Source organism: Telopea speciosissima, chromosome 2, assembly GCF_018873765.1.
Source record: "Telopea speciosissima isolate NSW1024214 ecotype Mountain lineage chromosome 2, Tspe_v1, whole genome shotgun sequence".
NCBI classification, from domain to species: domain Eukaryota; kingdom Viridiplantae; phylum Streptophyta; class Magnoliopsida; order Proteales; family Proteaceae; genus Telopea; species Telopea speciosissima.
Window position 1 is genome coordinate 71,485,183 of NC_057917.1, and position 20,052 is coordinate 71,505,234.

Here is a 20,052-nt window from a genome sequence, read left to right on the forward strand (position 1 = left end):
TACACTCAGCAATTGGTTGATATTGCCGAGTTCCTCCGCACCAACTTAGCCAACATTATGTGAAATGATGTATGATACCTTGAAGTGAATTTTACGGGTGAACTAAATCAAAACCCATCCTCCAAATGAGTTTCAACAAACATCGGTAATTGCAGAAAGTAAATGAAATCCTAAACAATATACCGAAGAATTTGGAAGTAGTAGAAGGGTATAGAACTATAAGCAAAAACAATTAGGAATAAAAGATGCAAATCATGACAACATGTGCTCGTTCTTAAGGCAGAGAATCTCCCATAATGGGAAGAAAATGTAAACTCCAAATTGGTGCATCAAATCGAAGTTTAGTTCCAACAAAGATGTTCATGGAATATTCAAGAGTATAAATCACAAGTACCTCTTATGCAGTTTAAGTTGCACAGTTCAATGGCAGCGCACATATTTGTGCTTCATTACAAGGATGGGGGAAGGAAGTGGGAGAGGGAAAAGAGGAGCCGAAGCCGAAGCCCAAAGAGAAGGGAGTGGGAATAGCGGACCTGGAAATAGGGTGCCTGCAATAGAATCAAGCAAAACAGGGAAGTAGCAGGAAGAGAAAGAAGAAGAGGGTCGTACAATGTTGAGAATTTACAATATTAGATGATTTGTTATAGTGCCACATCATTATTTGGAGGGTAAAACAGTCCGGTTACAAAGTCTGTTGGTAACCTTCTTGGTTACAAACAGACTCACCCATTTTTCAATGAGTTAATCCTTTCGTTCAACATAAAAAGTTAAAAACTGGTTTAAATGTTGCATAAATAACTTTCTGCTGTATGAAAACTCTGTTTTACCCTACATTAAAACACTTCCAAAAAAACTTCCAGGAATAAGGCAAGAGGCAATGAAAAAAATGTTACAACATCTTAGTTCACCACATTGGTGACAAGTTGTTCCCTTCAGAATTATTTCATTAGAAGCATGCAAATAGAAGAATTAAAGTCGAACTTCTCCATTTGACAAAACATGAGCTGCTAAAATTCAAATGTTGTGCCGGTATTACAGCCTCTGCTCTGGCAATGGTATGACCTATGAACGAAGATTTATCAGCCCGAACCATAACTGTTCCACTCAAATGTGATGTAAGATCAAATTGCAGTATTATCAATGGTATGAACAGCTGAGTTTCTCCAGTTATTTCTTTCCTGGCGTGCATCTCCAAAGACTAAAAGGTCTGATTTGGTATGATTTTTATTTCGGAATGTGTGACAGATTAGCCGCTTAAAACTTCATGGCTTCATGACCTTTGTTTGTCTAAAGCTATTGGTTGCACACATGCTTATCATCAATAAACTCCCTATTTACCAAAAAATAAAAGAAGCAAACTGTACTAGTTCCGCTGATATTCTGGTTCTGTACTTCTTAAGTCCTGCATTAGCCTATCTCAGTATATCCCCATTTCAGCTAAACTTTATAGTGTAGGTCCTTAGAGCACTATACTCAAATCCAACATGCATAGATAGTCTCATAATCATCTTAAATATAAAATATTAGTTTTAAATATTACATTCAAATGTTACACAGTTGGCAAAAACAAAAGTGTACAAGAATAATTACCATGCAGTTCAATGTAGCTCCAATCGTCATCATTGAACAAGTATCTCCTCTTGCCATACATAATTGCACGTACCCTTATCCCAAGGGGCATCCATATGAATTCCAAATTCTTCAGGTAGCGAAGGTTTTTCATAACATAATGAAAAAGAGAGCTCAGCTTAGCTATTAATGGTAGTAATGATCTTTTCCATCAGTCTTTCGAACTGGTAATAGCACTGGGCCCAAATACTCCACCAGCTCTGCTCACAGCATCCACATTCTATATTATATGACTCATGAAATCATTTCCATCACCACCATCTGTCAGCAACACCTAAGAAGCACCCCCATGAAAACAACCTCCATATCCACTGTAAAGCACCCAGACCTGCAGTATCGCAAGTTTCATTTATCCAGTTAAATAAAGGGTGTTGATTGGCCCTTTTTTTTTCTGTTGCCCATGAAAGTGGAGAAAGTAATAGCTCCACCATCTTTCATGTCTCATCTTCCCATCAGGGTTCATATTATTAATTTGCTTAATTGCATCAGTGTCCACCCGTCATACCCTTCACCACCTCTATTGTTGGTCAGCAACATCTATCTGACTCTGCACAACAACCCAAAAACAACCTCCACATCCACTATGAAGGACCCCACCTACAGTATTGCCAGTTTCATTATCCAATTAATTGATGGTCGTTACTTGGCTCCTTTGTTTGATGTTGCCCATGACAGTGAAGACGGAATGCCTCCAGCACCCTACATGCCTAATCTTCCCATCAGGGTATCTATTAAATTTTCCCCGGCCTGCCGAATCGTATCAGTCTCTACCCTGTCATATGTTCCAATGTACAGTTCCTCTCACTAAACGCAACATCCAGATTAGTAAGACCACAAAAATTTCAACCTTCCAGAGTCCCATGCGAGTTGTGGCCCCAGATCATAACACATTAAGTCAAGTTTCACCAACCCCAATGGCATTAAACAATAATGTAATTCATGCAATTGCATTAAGTCAAGTTTCACCAACCCCAATGTGTGTGGTAGTACGTCATGTCATCCTGGCTCTTCCCTTTAAGTCAAACAACAAAATATAAGCAAAATTATATGAACATATCAGTAATTAACTGCACAATACAGTACATACCTGAATCAAGTCTTTCTTCAGCTTTGCCAAGAAATTCCTAACACCAAGCTATCCAAGTCAGATGAATTAAGCTGCAGGAATGTACTGCCAATGAGAATATAGAGAATTTCATTCTGGTAGCAATACCAACTCAAGCACACCAATCATCCGCAACAATAGTAGAGAAAAACATTTGTGTAGAATAAATCCAGACAGCAACGAACAAAATACACAGCAGAGATTAAGAAAATTATCCTCTCAAGTTCTCTGCCCGATACAGTTCCCTAGTGCCTCTAATAAAAGGGGGGTGGACCCACCCGGGCAGTGTGTTCGGACAGGGGGTAAGGTCATCATTTCCGCCCCTTATGAGAGGAACCAGACGAACTGTACCGGGCAGGAAACCTGAGAGGATAAAGATCCCAGAGAATACCAACCTCCATCCAAAATATCATAGCAGCAGCAGCAACATAAACATCATAAGCCCTTCTCAAGGCAAATAGAAATCTTTACAAAGAAGATAGATAAAGTGCAGCATAGATCGCTGTGAACCATTGGTAAAAGTACAGCATAGGTTGTTACAAACCACTGATAAAAGTGCAGTGTAGGTTATCGCCATAGTTGTCACGGCGTCACGGCGATCCAAGTCGGTGGAGGGGTGTCACGTCGATATATCGACATGTCGCCCGCCATGGCGTTGCCATGGCGAGCATGTCGACCATGTTTTATTTTTTATTTTCTTTATTTTTAATGTGTTAATAGATGTATACTCAAGCCATGTTTTATTTTTTCTCTATTGTTTCTCAAGTTTTAAGAAGAAAATTCAGAAATCGAAGAAGAAATCGAAGAGGGAAAGAAGACAGGAAGAAGAAATCGAAGAAAAAATCGAAGAAGAAATCGAAGAGGGCAAGAAGAAATCGAAGAAGAAATCGAAGAGGGAAAGAAGAAATCGAAGAGGGAAGAAGAAATCGAAGACAAGAAGAAGAAATCGAAGAGGGAAAGAGAGACAGGAAGAAGAAATCAAAGAGGGTCGCCATGCAACCCTCTCTAGCGCCAGGACGCCATGGCGACGCCATGACAACTATGGTTATCGCAGACCAATGATAACAGCATAAGGTTGTCGGGAACCACATAACATAGCATAAGGTTGTTGGGAACCACAAACAAGAATTTTGTTGTTGAAAACCACAAGTAACCATCTTTATAAGATAAAATTGTTGATGAGGACACGAGAAGATGACACGAACAAGAAAATAATAATAATCTTCAGCTGATGACTAGAGCAGATAATAATAATGATCTTCAAATATCTCAGATAATAATCTCCAACCTTCCCCTCACATGTAGCACTACATATGGACAAATAATGCAGGGGAGAACACCAAAGGATAACCCATCATCATATGGCTACAATAACATGCATCACGAAAGATCAGTCGCACTTAAACCCCATACCAAAAACAGCGGTAGCAAATAAAATCCCAGGTAGGCCAAATTTAAACAAATCTGAGGAAATAATCTCTAATAATTACAACAGCAAACATCACTCCATGCAAGTACCAATCTTCAAAAAATTGCAACCCCAACTGATGTGATCTTGCGTTGGGTTTGTCTTCAACCTCCAACCACGATAGGTACAGACGGTAAGGCAAAACTTGCGGCTGATGGATATCAAGCGATTGGAGGCCAATCGACTTCAAACCTAAGACTTAAATTGCCAACCGGTTGCACTATAACTCCAACAGTTAATCACTGAATTAAATAGCTTGTAGTTCACTAGGAAGTTGTTGAAACATGAGTACAGGACCTGATGGCGGCTTAAGAACCAGGTCTGAACTCGAGTTGTAACTCACAACAGAGGAACTGATTGGGAGCAGGGATCCAGGGTAAGAATCGCCCTAGGGATAGGAAATGGCACACCAAATTTTATGGTGGGAAAACTAAGGATGATGAAGATCAATTGGTTTTGGTCCAGCAATCACTCACGGAGGGATACGTCAAAGCAACCTCCCAAAGTCATTGTTATGTAAAGATAGAACCCTAGATCTCTGCTGAAATTGGAGATGGTCAGCCTGTATGTTCCGTCGAACTAAAGAGAGGACAGATGCACCGTAAAGGAGGATAAAAAGGCAAGAGAAACAGGGAAGGAAAAGGGGTTGGGTTCAACAAAGTGGCAGCAACAGTATTATTTGAAGAGTCACGACAAAGTAAAGAGGGAAAGAAGAATCCAAACCTGAGAATATGATTCGACAGACGAAAGAGGAACCCATTAGCTCAACTCTACAACCGAGAGAGGTAACTCAAACCCAACTTTTCATTCCATTCCAACTAGGGTATTATAGCCCCCTTTTTTTTTTTTTTTTTTCTTCTTCATAGCTCTGATAACATGCACCAAATTAAATAAACCAGAATCTATGAAGAAGAAGAAGAGAACCAATAGAGAGAAAGAGAAGACAATATCGATGGACAGATGAGAACCCCTAGAGCCACAGTAGAATTCAGTATTATTCCTATCGTGACTAGGCTAAAGATTTATATTGTCAGTAAAAGTAAAGTCCAATAAGGAGTTAATTGCATAAAGACCCAAAGACAAAAAAAGACATAACACTAACATGACTTTAATAGACCAACTCTAACCAAACACTACTAACTAATAAGAATAGTAACAACATAACCAGGAAAGGAGGGAAATCCCCTTCACTCTATACACTTAACAGGTACCATATGAGACTAGGCTAAAATAAGTGAAGGGGGGTGTTGATGTGCCAAAAGGATGCCTAATTTTCTTCCTGGGGGATAAATGTGCCAAAAGGATGAGTAATTTTCTTCCTGTTCATCGCAGACATATCGAAGTCTCCAACTTTTGGTTGCATTTTCACATTAACACAGGTACCCCGGGTGTACATGAAGTGTCCAGGCAACAAAGCTTGAATCTCAATTCTCTCTCCTGCTTAACCAGTTACCTTAGGAAATAATAAAGTTACTTCATTTTCTTTATTTCAACCAATAGGTATTCTAAAAGGTTAATCACTAATATTTTCTTAAGCTTTTTGACCGACAACAATTTCTATGCTTTGTGAAGGATATGCTGCTTTCATGGAAATTCGGTGCAGTTTTACCATCATTTGATTTCATATATAGAGTTTCGATATCACAGGTTTGTTTGAATTATCGAACTAACTAATCCAGTATACTCGGTAATGGACTGAACAGGGCTAACCTGGCAATTGAACATACAGAAGCTATGCATTCTGGGAAGACAGAAACGAGGAAAATAAAATAGAGAAAGAAAGCAAATCTCAGAGGAATTTAATGCGAGCCAAAACAGATAGTTTCACAACAAGGAAATAGTCTCTTACATCATTGGTTAGCTGCCTCGTGAATTCTAAGATGCTGCTCATAAATAGGCCGATACTTCTCAGGGATATAATCCTTGAATCTGCCAAAAATTATTAACAGAATGAGATCTTGTGGTGATGAAATTACATTTCTTTATGTATATCTTCATTAGATCATAATCAAATGCATTGCAAGAAGGAATATGAGCACTCAGAGAAAATATGAATCATAACTTCATAAGCTGAAAATTTTAACTTTATCTTTGTTTTCTTGATGATTGGTAAGCCATGAAAATTAACCTTCAAACTATAAAGACAAGTAAGAACCAATATAACTCTTGTAATGTACTGTCAGACTGGGCAATTGGACCACTGAGTGCCAGACCAACACCAATATCAATTCAAGGATCGCAGGTCCTCCAAGACATGTGACTGGTCAATAAACCATCCAATCTGAACAATGGAATCGTTCTGATCATTCAAACTGCATGGTTGGAAATTAATTCAAAGTCACATGCAAATAGAGTTGAACAATAACCACCAAGGATATCAAGATAGTGCCTTACTCAGTGCAACAAGCAAACCCGGAATTTATGTACTTTCCAATTTAAAAAACATGGTTCTAGATTCACAAGGTGTGGGTGATGAAGTTCAGCCTCAAAAGGCCTATAAGTGATCAGACCTTATCGTGGAGGATGATTCAGCTTTGTTTACTATTAAGTGGTACAGTTCACACAAAAAGAGCCTTTGAAGACACTTGCATCTTATTATAAGGGCCAGATTTCTCTCTCCAGGTAGTAATATTTCTTTCAGTAGAAAATTGATACCAGTCAATAGCTAGGCTGATTAGCTTGTCCAAAGCAGAACTGTCACACAGCAATTGTATTTGGGGCCTTTCCTATTAGGTAGTCATCCCTTTTCAGTGTTTCTGTCTCTTGGTTCTATAATTTTTCTTCATCCCAGTAGATTTCTTGAGGGTCCACCTTCTTGTGTCAGACATTACACTCATTTGGACACTGCTGTGCATCTTTTGCATATAAACTTAGCTCAATGTGGTTCTACATCTACTTGGATGTTTCAAAGCTATACTAAATTTCTTATTCATTGTTTGTTTTGATTTTCTCTATTGACCTTCATTACAATACACTTAATTAAAGATACATGCACATACTTACCCTTGCTCTAAGCATCAACCAGTCCAATATGAAGGCACTCTTTTGAAGAGATATTCAAATACATGTCAAGCATAACTGATCAATTAAATTCCCATGGTTATATCCCCATTCTAGATTTTGGGAGGTTCTCATGTCTAACACTCCAGATAATAGTGGTGGTCTCTTACTTCTTGTTGCTATATACTATGTGTTACATCTGTAGCTCTCCCACAACTTGCCACATGTGCATGCACAGCGCCACTTTATTTTTTTGTTAAGATAAGGGTTAGGTTACCTGAGTCATTTGGGAACTTTAAGAGTTCACATAGTTTTAGTGTTGTTAGTGGTGGGTCCTACATTTTGTTAGTTGAGTTATTTAATTCCACTGAAGTTTTAAGTTGGACTGGGAATTGTTTTTTTTTTTTTAAGGTTGGGAATCAATGAATAAAGTTCATCTCATTAAAACTACACATTAACGTGTAAACTAGAGGTTTCGGGTTCCCTTGAAGCAATTTTCTTTTTTCCCTCGATTGCATTAAGCAAAATAGGGAAGAAAACACAGATTGTACCAAAGTGGCATAGAGCCTGGGAATGGACCATCGAGTGGAGAAGTTAGAGCAAGATGTGGGATCTCTCATGGCAAGGCAACAGTAGATCATAGACAGACTTACAGAGCGCTTTGAAAATTATCTGCTTAGTAGGTGGGAGAAAATTCTCAAGCTATGTCGCAAGGCATGGTGGAAGGGTCAGGGGTTAACGATAGATCATAACGCCATGGCTCTCATCATTCCTTCGTCCTTAAATTAGTAAAGTTGGATTTACCCAGTTATAATGGAGGAGAAGATAGAACGAGATGGTTGTGGCAGGCTGAACAGTTTTTCCAATTCCGTAGGATTCCTGAAGAAGAATGGATGGCTTTAGTGTCATTTCATCGAGAGGGAAATGGTCAATTATGATTCTAGCTGCTAAAACGAGAGAGGGGTGTTAGTTTCATGGTAGGAATTTCATGATGGACTCCACTCGAAGTATGGTCCCACTCAATTTCGTGATTTCTTTGGTGAGCTAACCAAACTTCAACAGGGTGAAACTATATGTAACTGTCAACCCAATTCGAGAAACTCTAAGCTAAGGTGGGGCACCTTCCACAAGACAAACAAGTTAGTTGCTTCTTTGGTGGATTGAAGAAAAGAATCAAATCCAATGTTTTAGCTAGGAAGCCTGATTCATTATCAGCAGCAATTGGGTTGGCTCAATTGTATGAAGCTCACAGTCTATACCAACTCCAAACTATGCCTTTGCACTTTAGGGAAAGCATGTCACCTAATGAGGAAGGCACCCTTCAACCACCCAACTCTTTCGTTAGAAGGATGTCTCCAGCAGAATTGCAAGAGAGACGCGCAAAGGGGCTATGTTACAATTGCAATGGAAAATTTAGTCTTAGGACACTGGTGTAAAAAACTATTTGTGATTGAGGCATGTTTTGAGGAAGATGGGGACGCCGTTATAGATGATGAAGCAATTTCTAGATCATGCCCTTCAAGACAAGGGCGAAAATTAAGAGGGGGATGTTACATCCATAGCTCCCCCACAACTTACAAGTGCACATGCACAATGTCACTTTATTTTCTGTTAAGATAAGGATTAGGTTACCTGAGTCATTTGGGAACTTTAAGAGGCCACGTAGTTGTTAGTTTTGTTAGTGGTGGGTCTTAATATTCTTTGTAGAGTTCTTGTTTTCTTGTAGGTACATGATGGAGTGGTTTAATTTCGTTGGAGTTGTAAATTGGAGTAGGATTTGTTTATTTAAAGTTGGGAATCAATGAATAAAGATTACCTTTGGCAAAACTAAACACTAAAGTGTACAATATGGTTTCTATTTTCTTCCATATAAAATTGGATTGCTTCGAGGGCAACCACCTCATAGATAGCGTTCATGTCACGCGAAGGCTCGCTTATAATGCTACCAAGCCAAGAAAGGAGTGCTCCACTCTGAAAGAGAAGGAACGGAAAGACCAGGTGGCATCGCTCGTCGCCTTAATGGATTTTTGCATTTGAATGAACGAAAAAAGAGAGCCGAACTATGTTTGTTTCATGATCGGAAAGGTCATCCGATCAGGATCAAAGATGACTGATTAGCAAGGTTTTTTACTTACTAGGAAGACCGCCTTTCAAAAAAGAAAGACACCAAACACTAAAGTGTATGGTATGGTCTTTGTTTTCTTCCATATAAAATTGGATTGCTTTGAGGGAATCTTTTGCCAAAGATAATCTTTACTCATTGATTCCCACCTTTAAATAAACACTCCAATAGAATTAAACTACTTACATGAAAATAGGAACTCAATGGCCCCTACTAACAGGTTAACAGCACTAACAACTACAAGAGTCACTACCTACAACAACCCAACCATTGCGGAGCTCTCGAAGTTCCCAATTGACTTGGCAACCTAACCCTTATCTTCAACACCAAAGCCATTGTATATGTACATGTGGCAAGTTGTCAGAGCTGCGGATGTAACATCCCCCTAAATTTTTCCCTTTTCTTCAAGAGCATGATCTTGAAACTGCTTCGTCATCCATAACGATGTTCCCATCTTCCTCCTCAAAACAAGCCTCAATCACAAACAATTTTTTGCAATGGTGTCCAGGGCTAAATTTGTAATTTCAATTGTAACATAGCCCCTTTGCACGTCGTTCTTGCAATTCTTCCGAAAACATCCTTCTAACCAAAAGAGTTGGATGGGTTGGAGGTTCCTTTCTCATAAAGTGAGGTGTTTTTCCTAAATTCCAAAGGCATAACTCGGCAGAGGGACAGATTGCGAGCTTCATACAATCAAGCTAACCCAATTGTTATCGATAGGGAATCAAGCCTTCCAGCTAAAATGCTAGCTTTGATGCTTTCCTTCAGCCCACAAACAAAACAGCTAACTTCTCTATCTTGTGAAAGATGGTGCAACTTAGCTAGAAGTTTCCCGAATTGGGTTTGATAGTCATATTTAGATTCACCCTGTTGAAGTTTTGTTCGCTCATCAAAGAAATCATGAAACTAAGTAGGACCATACCTCGAGTGGAGTCCAACTCAAAATTCTACCATGAACAGTTGGAACCATAGTAAGCATCACCCTCAAGATGGAATGACACCAAAGCCACCCGTTCTTCAAGAATTCCTTGGAATTGGAAAAGCTGTTCAGCCCAACACAACCAGCTCGTTGTATCTTCTTCGCCATTGTAATGAGGAAAATACAACTTTTACTAATTTAAGGGTGAAAGAATGTTGGAGCTATGTTGATGTGTTCCACCATTAACCCCTAACCTAACACCATTGCCTCCCAACAAACCTTGAGAATTTTCTCTAGCATGTCAAAGAGCTTTGTGAGTCTGTTCATGATCTATTGTTGGCCGGTCATGAGAGACCCCACATCTTGCTTTAACTTCTCCACTCGATGGTCCATTCCCAGGCTCTGGTACCACCTTGGTATGGTCTCCATTTTCTTCCCTATATTATTGACTGCAACAAAAAAGAGCAACCCATTGCACGAAGTACCTACTACTGCAGGGTCTGAGAGGGGCAAATGTGCGCAGCCTCACCCCTTGCTTTGCAAGAGAGGTTGTCTCCAAGTTTTAAACCTGCAACCAACAGGTTGCAATAGCACAACTTATCCCTTGTGCCAAGGGGGTAAAAAATTTGGATTGCTTCGAGAGAATCTAAAACGTCCAGTTACACGTCAGTGTTTAATTTTTGTCAAAGGTCCCTTTTATTCATTGATTCCCACCTTTAAATAAACACTCCACTGGAATTAAACCACTTACATGAAAATACGAACATAACAGCCCCCACTAACCTACAACTACGGAACTCTCAATAAATTCTTATTTATTTATAAAAATAAGGAAAAATGTTCTCTGCATTGGGGGCACATGATGCACCCAAACACATGGGGGTGGGAAAAATGACTAGCCCACCCCCTTGAATGAACGAAATGATGCGCCCGTCCCGCCCCATGTGTCTGGGCACAGCCCAAACCCCCATGCGCTTCCGAGCAGAGAACATCGCCCCTAAAAATAAATAGCCTAAAAAAGCAAACAATGACTATTCACAAGGGCCCATTGTAGAAATAATTAAGTAGTCACATTTCACTAGCTCAATAGGTAGAGAATCAAATTTAGAACATAACAAAGAAATAAACTTTAGCCTGTATTGGATCATCCATATCGCTTTTCCATCTCACTGTACATTATACATAGAAGTTTAACAAAATAATTCTTTTTGAGATAAGCAGCACATTTTGGTTGTTAGACCGATATACAATGATATCACGATACTCTTGATACATGCCTAACAGGTATCAAGCACTCTCAAAGCATGGAAGGTTGTGCTATTTGAATACCTATAACTTCCCGCCATTTACCTATTCACTAGTCACTACTCTTATAGTTACACACTTATACCCCTTTACCAGCCACCCACCCACCCACACACACACACACGAAAACTAAATCTTATATATAGATCCATGATCTCACAAGATTCAATGATCAAGACTTCAGAGTATCATAGTGGTTTGGTTGATAAGAAAATAAAGATTGGTTTCAGATGCAGAATACACTTGTGAGAGATTTATTATATCAACCAGACTCTGCTAATTTTAGAATTTGGACCCTAGAAGTCATTCTAAGATAGAAAACTAGGCTTATGTGTTCAATTTGGAATTCAATCATGCATTACTTTTCTCCATATATGAGCAGATCCCAGTTGCTGTTCTCAGCTCTCTTGAACTCTTATAGACCAAAAATAGATACAAAAGGATGAAGAAATGGCTTTGCAGATGGGAGGTCTTTATTTATAATGGCTTTAAGGTTTTGATCATTCATCAACTTAAGAGAGAGAAGAGAAGAGCAAGTGTTCATCAGTGAAGGAAGGCAGGAAACAATGGGGTAGAAAACAGAGATGCCAGGGAGGTAGATAAATCGTATATCTGAGCAATGCTAGGAGAACCCTAGTGTCCATTATCTGGAGCATCCCTAGCCTTTGATTGGGAGTCGTTACCACCCTGGTTTTTTCGAACAGGAGTTGAAATCTCATTGAATTCTTCTTCAGATATTTACACCATGAAGGTAGGGATGCTGTTGCTTCAGATCAATTGGCATTGGATGAGCCAGTTTGTAGAATCTACCAGATTGAAGAAGATTTTCAAGATTAAAATTGTTAAATCCGTGCCCAAAACCCAGTTTAAAACCCGATCTGACCACCAGTCTGGTTTGAACCTTTTGTGTAGAACCGGGAGTGGAGTACGCTCGTGAACTGTGGGTCATAATACTCAAGCCATCACACAAGATTGTCGACCGCAAAACAGGGGAAGTCCTCGAGGAAAGATCCACCGTCAAAGACAGGGGGAAAATCGTCCACGAAAGTATATTCTCGGAATTCCCTTATGATGGGGATTCGCGGGGCCCGCACCTGAATCGCCCTTATCCACTTAGCGATGACTGGGAGTAAGTCACTATCCGAATAATTCATGCCTATGCATGACCATTAATAAGCATAAGAACTAGAATGGGCTTGGGCTTAGGAGCTTAGTCACTTTCTATTTGTAACTAGAACTTAGGACATGGGCCATGGGCCATGGGCCATGGGCCCAAGTGGATCCAATGGCCCAATAACTTAAACTAGACCTTGGGCTTATACCTAACCAAACAAGCTCCTAAGAAAATGGACCTAAGGACTTGAGACTAACCAAACAAGACCTAATGCCTAAATGGATTATTAAAGACCCAAAACTACTATTCACCTCACATTACAATCCTAAATCGTGGAGAGGAGAGGAGAAAAAGAAAGAAGAAGAGGAGAAGAAGAAAGAAGAAGAAAGAAGAAGGGAGAAGTATGGTGGAGCACAAGCTATCATCATCAACCCTTGGTGAGTCTCTCTCTCTCTCTCTCTCTCTCTCTCTCTCTCTCTCTCTCTCTCTCTCTCTCTCTCCATCTCTCTTTCCCTAATTCTATTACCTAGGGTTTGAATCGGTTGAGCACACCTTGAGTGCTCCATCTACTCAATTAGAAGAGCCATTAATGGCAAATCCTTGATGCTTAACTATGAAGCACCTAACCCTACCTTAAACCCATTCACCCTTCTCCATTTATGAACCCTAAGTTGGGGATTTACCTCCATTTATGGGTTTCACCAACCCTCATGGAAGACCGTAGATGTGTGGTTTGAGGGGTGTTAAATAACATTGATTAAAGACATTTCAAAACCCCAATACCCAAACCCATGAGTTTCCTTTCCATATGTATTTTAATGGAGGAAAACCTAATCGATCATGGGGTTTACAAACCCATGTTGGGTGTGTGCTATGGCACCTTGGTTGGAGTTGTTCTCATGGCCAAAGAGACCCCTAAAAACCCCTAAGAATACCCCATTTTAGCCCAAGACTTTGGGGCTGCAAAACCATTCTCGGAATGACATGAACAGCAAGACTGGCACGTGGACAGGCACATACAAGTGCCAGTCCCTGAGAAACTAGATCTGCCGATGAGAAGTCCGAGAGGGGCAGGCACATGGACAGGCACATGCAAGTGCCAGTCCCTGAGAAACTAGATCTGCCGGTGGGAAGTCCGAGAGGGACAGGCACATGCAAGTGCCAGCCCCTGAGAAAGATCTGCCGGTGGGAGGTCCGAGAGGGACAGGCACATACAAGTGCCAGTCCCTGAGAACCTAGATCTGCCGGTGGGAAAGTCCGAGAGGGACAGGCACAGGGACAGGCACATGGACAGGCACATAATATAGCCTTGTTGTATGTGTCGGTCCCCTATTTCAGCCTTGTTTGATAACTTATGGGGCCCAACTCTTTTAACCCTAAGACACTAATCTCTCCCCACGTTGTACACTCTCTTTAGGTTGACTGACCCGGCTTGGGGGCGTATTAGTACGTGGGACAGTGTACTTGGCATCGAACGCCGATTTGAAGAGCTCCGTACTGACGATTGACTGAGAATCAAGGTGAGTGAGTTAAGCAAACGTCTTAATTTATGGAATGTTTGTATGTCGTGTCTTGCGAATGCCATTCATGCATGTGTGCTATAATATATAATTATTGGTAAGATATAGGACGATATAAATGTTTAGATGTTGATAGGACTTTACATTCTTGTCTTGCGATATTATTTATTTTATTGCACTATAGTGCAAATGGTATTGGATTTAGTTATGGGACTCGGGTGCCGGTTGGTGCTGGACCTGGGGATTCCATAATATGGACTCACTCATGGCATGTAGATCTAGGGCTTCGGAAGCGGGATCCAAGTGTCGGTGGGTGCTGGGCTTGAGATTGCTGTACTTGAAATTACATTAGAGTTGTCCATTGCATTAGGTGGAAAAGGGATGGTGACCGACCGACTACCTTCGGTATTCACATCTCGTACTTGTATACGTACGCATGGGTTAGAGGGGAGAGAGGATAGCCGGCCGATCGTATTTCAGTATCTATGGACTCGGCCTCTGGCCTATGCACATGCGTACCTCACTCATACAATAGGTGAATGTTGGCTAGGATAAATGTTTACCCAGTACTATGACCCTTACCGACAGGGGGTTAGGTGTCGGTCAAATCCGTGGGTTCCGACCGTTATTCGGGTATACCCACCCTGGAAGTTCGGGCACCAACCGTATTTTGGGCCGAACGCCAGGACGGGATTTGACTTGGGGGTTTGCGTATATCTCTTGAAGGAGACCGGTACGGCAGGCTTCCAGCGTGACTCGGGTTTGTCATCGCCGGTATACCATCCGTTTATGGTATCGATGTCGGGGATGCTACCTAAGGTGTTGCTATAGTACTATACCTGACTTAGTTGTGCGTTAGGTGGATTGGCTAGGATAAATGTTTACCCAGTACTATGACCCTTACCGACAGGGGGTTAGGTGTCGGTCAAATCCGTGGGTTCCGACTGTTATTCGGGTATACCCACCCGGGAAGTTCGGGCACCGACCGTATTTTGGGCCGAACGCCAGGACGGGATTTGACTTGGGGGTTTGCGTATATCTCTTGGTGGAGACCGGTACGGCAGGCTTCCAGCGCAACTCGGGTTTGTCATCGCCGGTATACCATCAGTTTATGGTACCGAGGTCGGGGATGCTACCTAAGGTGTTGCTATAGTACTATACCTGACTTAGTTGTGTGTTAGGTGGATAACAATAAAACTATACATCATCATTCATTCATGTAGCATGATTGTAAATTGTATGTAATGTACGGTCTACCTTGGTGGTATGGGACGCCTTGGTATCCGTCCATCATGTATGGTTTGCAGTCAACCCCATTCATTATTATTATTGTGTATGCTTGTGTGGCTTAGCCACTCATTGGGCTCAGTTGGAGCTCACTCCTCGAGGAAACATATTTTTAGTTGATGCAGGTATATTCGAGCAGGATGGCGCAGGGTTCAAGACTCCTGAAGAAGGTCATGAAGAGTGGTGGACTCCGGAGTATGAGGATCATGGACCGGAGTGCTACTGTGAGATGTGTTCCACGAGGGAACAGTGATTCTTGGCTGGTGGCCATCTTTTGTTACACTTTGATAAACTATCTTTTGTTTCAAAGGTGTATTCTTTTTATTCCTTTCTTGATAGGTGTATTTATTATACAGTGATAATACATAGATCCTGATTAGAACGAATTGTACTTGAAGGGGTAAACTTGAATAGACAATATTTTATATGCTATCACCTAGCTTCTGCTAACTCTAATGTTATTAATATTAATCCTTTCCTTTTACCTATTATCTGTCGTTGTGAATGAGTTAGTCTTGGGTACTGCATCAGTGATTCTGGTGGTTGGAGAGCGTAGTTGTATGCTCCGATTGCATTCCCCGTGATTCAGGGATGGGGGTGTGATAAAAATGTTATAACCGTTGGATGAAATTGTCAATAATGTAGAGTAAAAATATCTGATGATATGCAATATCAACCGGGTGAAAGGATATGTTGACGAAGTAATGTTTTGGTTTGTATACGATTGCTAAAGGGCCTATTTCATATGATTCATCACCAGGCCTCTAGCAAATGTTTGTAATACCACAAGGATGAGGTGTGGCACTGAAGAGTTTAAGTGGCAACTCAGACTAGAAGATGGTTATCATACAAAACCATGACAAAAGACTAATTAATGTTTAAGAGTTAAGAGCACTAGTATCAAGTTCATTAAGTCAGGGGGTTAAAGATTTATGGCGAACTTTACTTGCAGAAGAAGTAGAATTTAATACCTTTTAAGAAGAAGAAACCTCCCCGGAGCAGAAAATAAGCTTGCAATAGATTGCAGCACATGATTAATCTTCATTGTTTTGGACTTCAAAGCCTTCATAAAACCCACAAATTCTTTATATTCTACTGCTGAAAGATTTTCTTGAACCTGTAATTCTTACAAAAAATTAAAAAAGGTTCCTTTCTTTTGAATACAATTCCATGAACATTAGAATGTGCCACCAGATAAATCACTGAGCACAAGAGAGTTGATTAATTTCTCACAGCAAAGAATACCATAAAATAAAGATTCCCACATAGACTGCAGATTTGAGCATATCTAAAGCACCAAGCCAGCTCCATGGCCATTTAGGACCAGCAGGCTGTTACATAGGCTTTGGTTTACAAAGCTAGCATGTCGAAACTAAGCTAAATTGATCAAACAATAAAAGAATGTGTAGTACATAAAAATGGAAAAAGCATATCACAAATAAATTAAAACCAAAGTACCCACAAGGGAGATGATTTCACAATTTTCAGTAAAGCTATTTTTGAAGCTTCTGGAACAACCAAGACAGGGACTTCTATGCCTAGATGCTAGAGACAAGTAAAAGTGACCACAAGAATTTTTGTTTTACACACAAAATATGAAGTCAAATTAATGAGGCCAATGAGCTGTTAAAACAATTTACCTGAATTAGAAAATCAGATCCTTTCTTTTCTTCATCAACACAAGACACAGTGCTAGAGTGAACATCCTTTTGTCTGTCAGGAGAAGACTTAGCAACCTTCTGAGTCGTCATGTCATCATCAGTGTCATCATCAGTTATCTCTACAGAACAAACTTGGGCATGTTCCATGTTTTTACTACTTTCATAAGTAACAATTTCTGCTGGTTCACCTGCAGAAGGCTGTGACAGTTTCCTATGTTTCTCTAATTTTATGGAAGTGTGATTTGATTGTGCTGTCTTGACATCATATAAATGCTCACGGAAAAGAGAATTTTCAGAATATTGAGTTACACCAGAATCTGTTTCCAATATTTTAGGCTTCTTTGAAGAACAAGATGCCACCAGTTCTGCTGTGCTAGGCTTTTCATCCAACTGGGAATCAATGGTCAAATCAATTACTCCACAGTTGTGATAGTGTTGATCTTTTCGCTTGGAAGTCCACAATTTTTTTTCACCACAAGAAAGAACTCCTGAATATTCTAAGGCTAAAGGATGAGTTTTCTTGCAAGGAGTAAGAGTTGAACGGTTAGCAGGAAGAATTTCTCCCAACTGGCTGCTGGTGCTGCCTCTACTGGCAGCAAGTACAGAGGATAATGGCTGTTCCGAGCAACATCCATCTACTGAAGTTATCTGTAAACAGAAGATAGAGCAACTGCCTCCTTTTAGAATGTTCATATTAGGAAATATAGACATAAAGAAGATAGTGCACTTGGGTAAAATTAAAACATTACCAAATCAATACAAGACTTATCCCATAAGAATTTGTCCTGAGGCTGAATGACCTTCACCCCTTTCGCATCCCCTGTCAGATTTTATTAAGCATTAACAAGCAGTAGGATAGATTGCTTTCCGTTCTTGATCCATCACAACAAAATAATACCATCATTGGTTGTAAGGTGTTGAAATAGGCTGCTTACCAGATTGGGGTAAGTAGTCCTAGTTAGATTAGGATTAGTCCTACTAGTCCTAGCAGATTAGGATTAGTCCTAGTCAAGTTAGGAGTAGTACTAGTCAGATTATGATTCTCTTCTTTTATTTTTTCCCTTTGTTTTATTGTTCTTCCCTCAGCCGAGTCCTATTCTGGCATTCCTAGTTGTATTAGGAATTCCTAATAGGATTAGGACTGAGGCAATATTCCTATTTGTACTTTGATTAATTGTACTTCAATTCTATATAAATAAAGGGCCTTGGTGATCAGTTAAGATCATCCAAGCATTCTCTAAATTCTCTCTTCTCACATAAGGATAAACCAAAACCTGCTGAATTACTAGATAGCCTTGCACCATTTTGAATTTTTTAATCCACAGCCACTAAAGAACTCATATGGGATGCTCCCCACCCCCCCGGCGGGCATCCAGAAAACCAAAAACTCCCAACAGTTCTTAAAAATGGGCTGGAGGCCAAACTAATCTGGCTCAGTATTTGAGGATCCTAGTGGTCCAAAGACTCCAAACATCCCAGTCCAGCATCCAAATGGTCCCAAAAAAGAAAAGGTCTCAAAAGAAAAGGAAATGAAATAAATGATAATTATGATATACTACAACTACATGTCTAGACTAATGTTAGGATGCTGCCACTCAAGGTTTATGTTCAACTCCTGCTACACATCTAATTAATCGAAGTCCTTTGGCTCTGATATAGAGTAGTTTTTGCATGATCCAGCTGTCAGACCTTTCAGTCCGAGCACACTCAAAGAGGACATCCTTTTTTTTCTTCTTTTTTTTATTGGTAGGCAACACAAATAAATACTTGATCAAAAAACAGGGAATAAAGGACTTATAAAATATATTCTTATCAGTTGTTGTGCAGCATATGCAAAAAAAAAAAAAAACAGAAAGTACATATCTGGGCAGCAAAATGTCACAGAATCACAGTTACAGAATATTGCTCCAGTCAGAACCAAGATCCTGAGGTGTGACTTGTGAGGCCATAAAATTCCTTTGTAGCGCAAGTCCATTCTTCTAATATCTGAACAACTTCAAGTAGCACTGATTTCATCCTGTTTGTTGTCCTCAAAACAATGGTTTAAAGTATCGGTATCGGGTATCATATCGGAAGGGTGATTTTAAGAGACGTATCGTATCGTTTCGTATCGAAGAGACACAAGATACGCTTTTGATTATATATAAAAGATGTGGTTTCTTACATGTACTAATACCAATTTTTTAGGTATTGTATCGGTTAGTATCGGTGGATACGGAAGGATACTTTAAACCAGTCAAAACCTTCTATTTCTTTCCTTCCAAATGGACCAGCAACGACCATAAGGAGTCATGCTCCAGATCACTTTCACCTTGGGAGGAAAGACAACTTCTGGCCACTTCATGATCAAGAATTTCAGTGGAGTAACTCTAATGCAGAACCGGTTTAAGCCCGGTTTAAATTTGGGCCAGGATTTAGTACTGGATTGGATTGGGCATTAATTTGTTGAGTTTATTTACTGCAATAGGCCGAGTTAAAAAAGGGCGCACCCAGTGCACAAGGCTCGCGCCACTGCGGGGTCTGGGGAGGGTCATAATGTACGCAGCCTTACCCCTGCTTTCGCAGAGAGGCTGTTTCCAGACTCGAACCCACAACCAGTTGGTCACAATGGAGCAACCTTACGGTTGTAATAGGCTGAATTATAAGGCCAAAAAGTGAGGGATTAAAGGGGTACACAAAATTGTCTTCTTATTTTAGTGGATCTCATGTTGGTGATATTTGGATAGGGATTCATCTTATATGTTAGTCCAAGTTGTTAGTATTCGAGTTAGTTTAGGAAATTTAGAGTCATTAGTTGTCTAATTAGGGAAGTCTTAGTAGTTGAGTTAATCTAAGAGATTTCCTTTTATTTCCATACAAATATGTAAGCAATCCCCCCCCCCACAGTATGTGATTTTGGAATGGAATAGAACCTGTTTTTTC

At 40.2% G+C, this 20,052-nt stretch overlaps 1 protein-coding gene across 2 annotated transcripts in view; it reads right to left on the bottom strand.

Annotated features, from left to right (window-relative positions):
- Positions 1-2,625: 2,625 nt before the first annotated feature.
- LOC122652112 (regulator of telomere elongation helicase 1 homolog) overlaps positions 2,626-20,052 on the bottom strand; it is a 44,319-nt gene continuing 26,892 nt past the window's right edge. For both annotated transcript variants that reach the window (XM_043845783.1, XM_043845782.1), the window contains exons 20-24: positions 17,880-17,950; positions 17,110-17,778; positions 16,441-16,586; positions 6,052-6,131; positions 2,626-2,787 (exon numbers count right to left, since the gene is read on the bottom strand). In XM_043845783.1, the coding sequence (XP_043701718.1) occupies positions 6,053-6,131; positions 16,441-16,586; positions 17,110-17,778; positions 17,880-17,950 (965 nt within the window). In that variant the 3' untranslated portion in view covers positions 2,626-2,787; position 6,052. The remainder of the gene's footprint in view (positions 2,788-6,051; positions 6,132-16,440; positions 16,587-17,109; positions 17,779-17,879; positions 17,951-20,052) is intronic.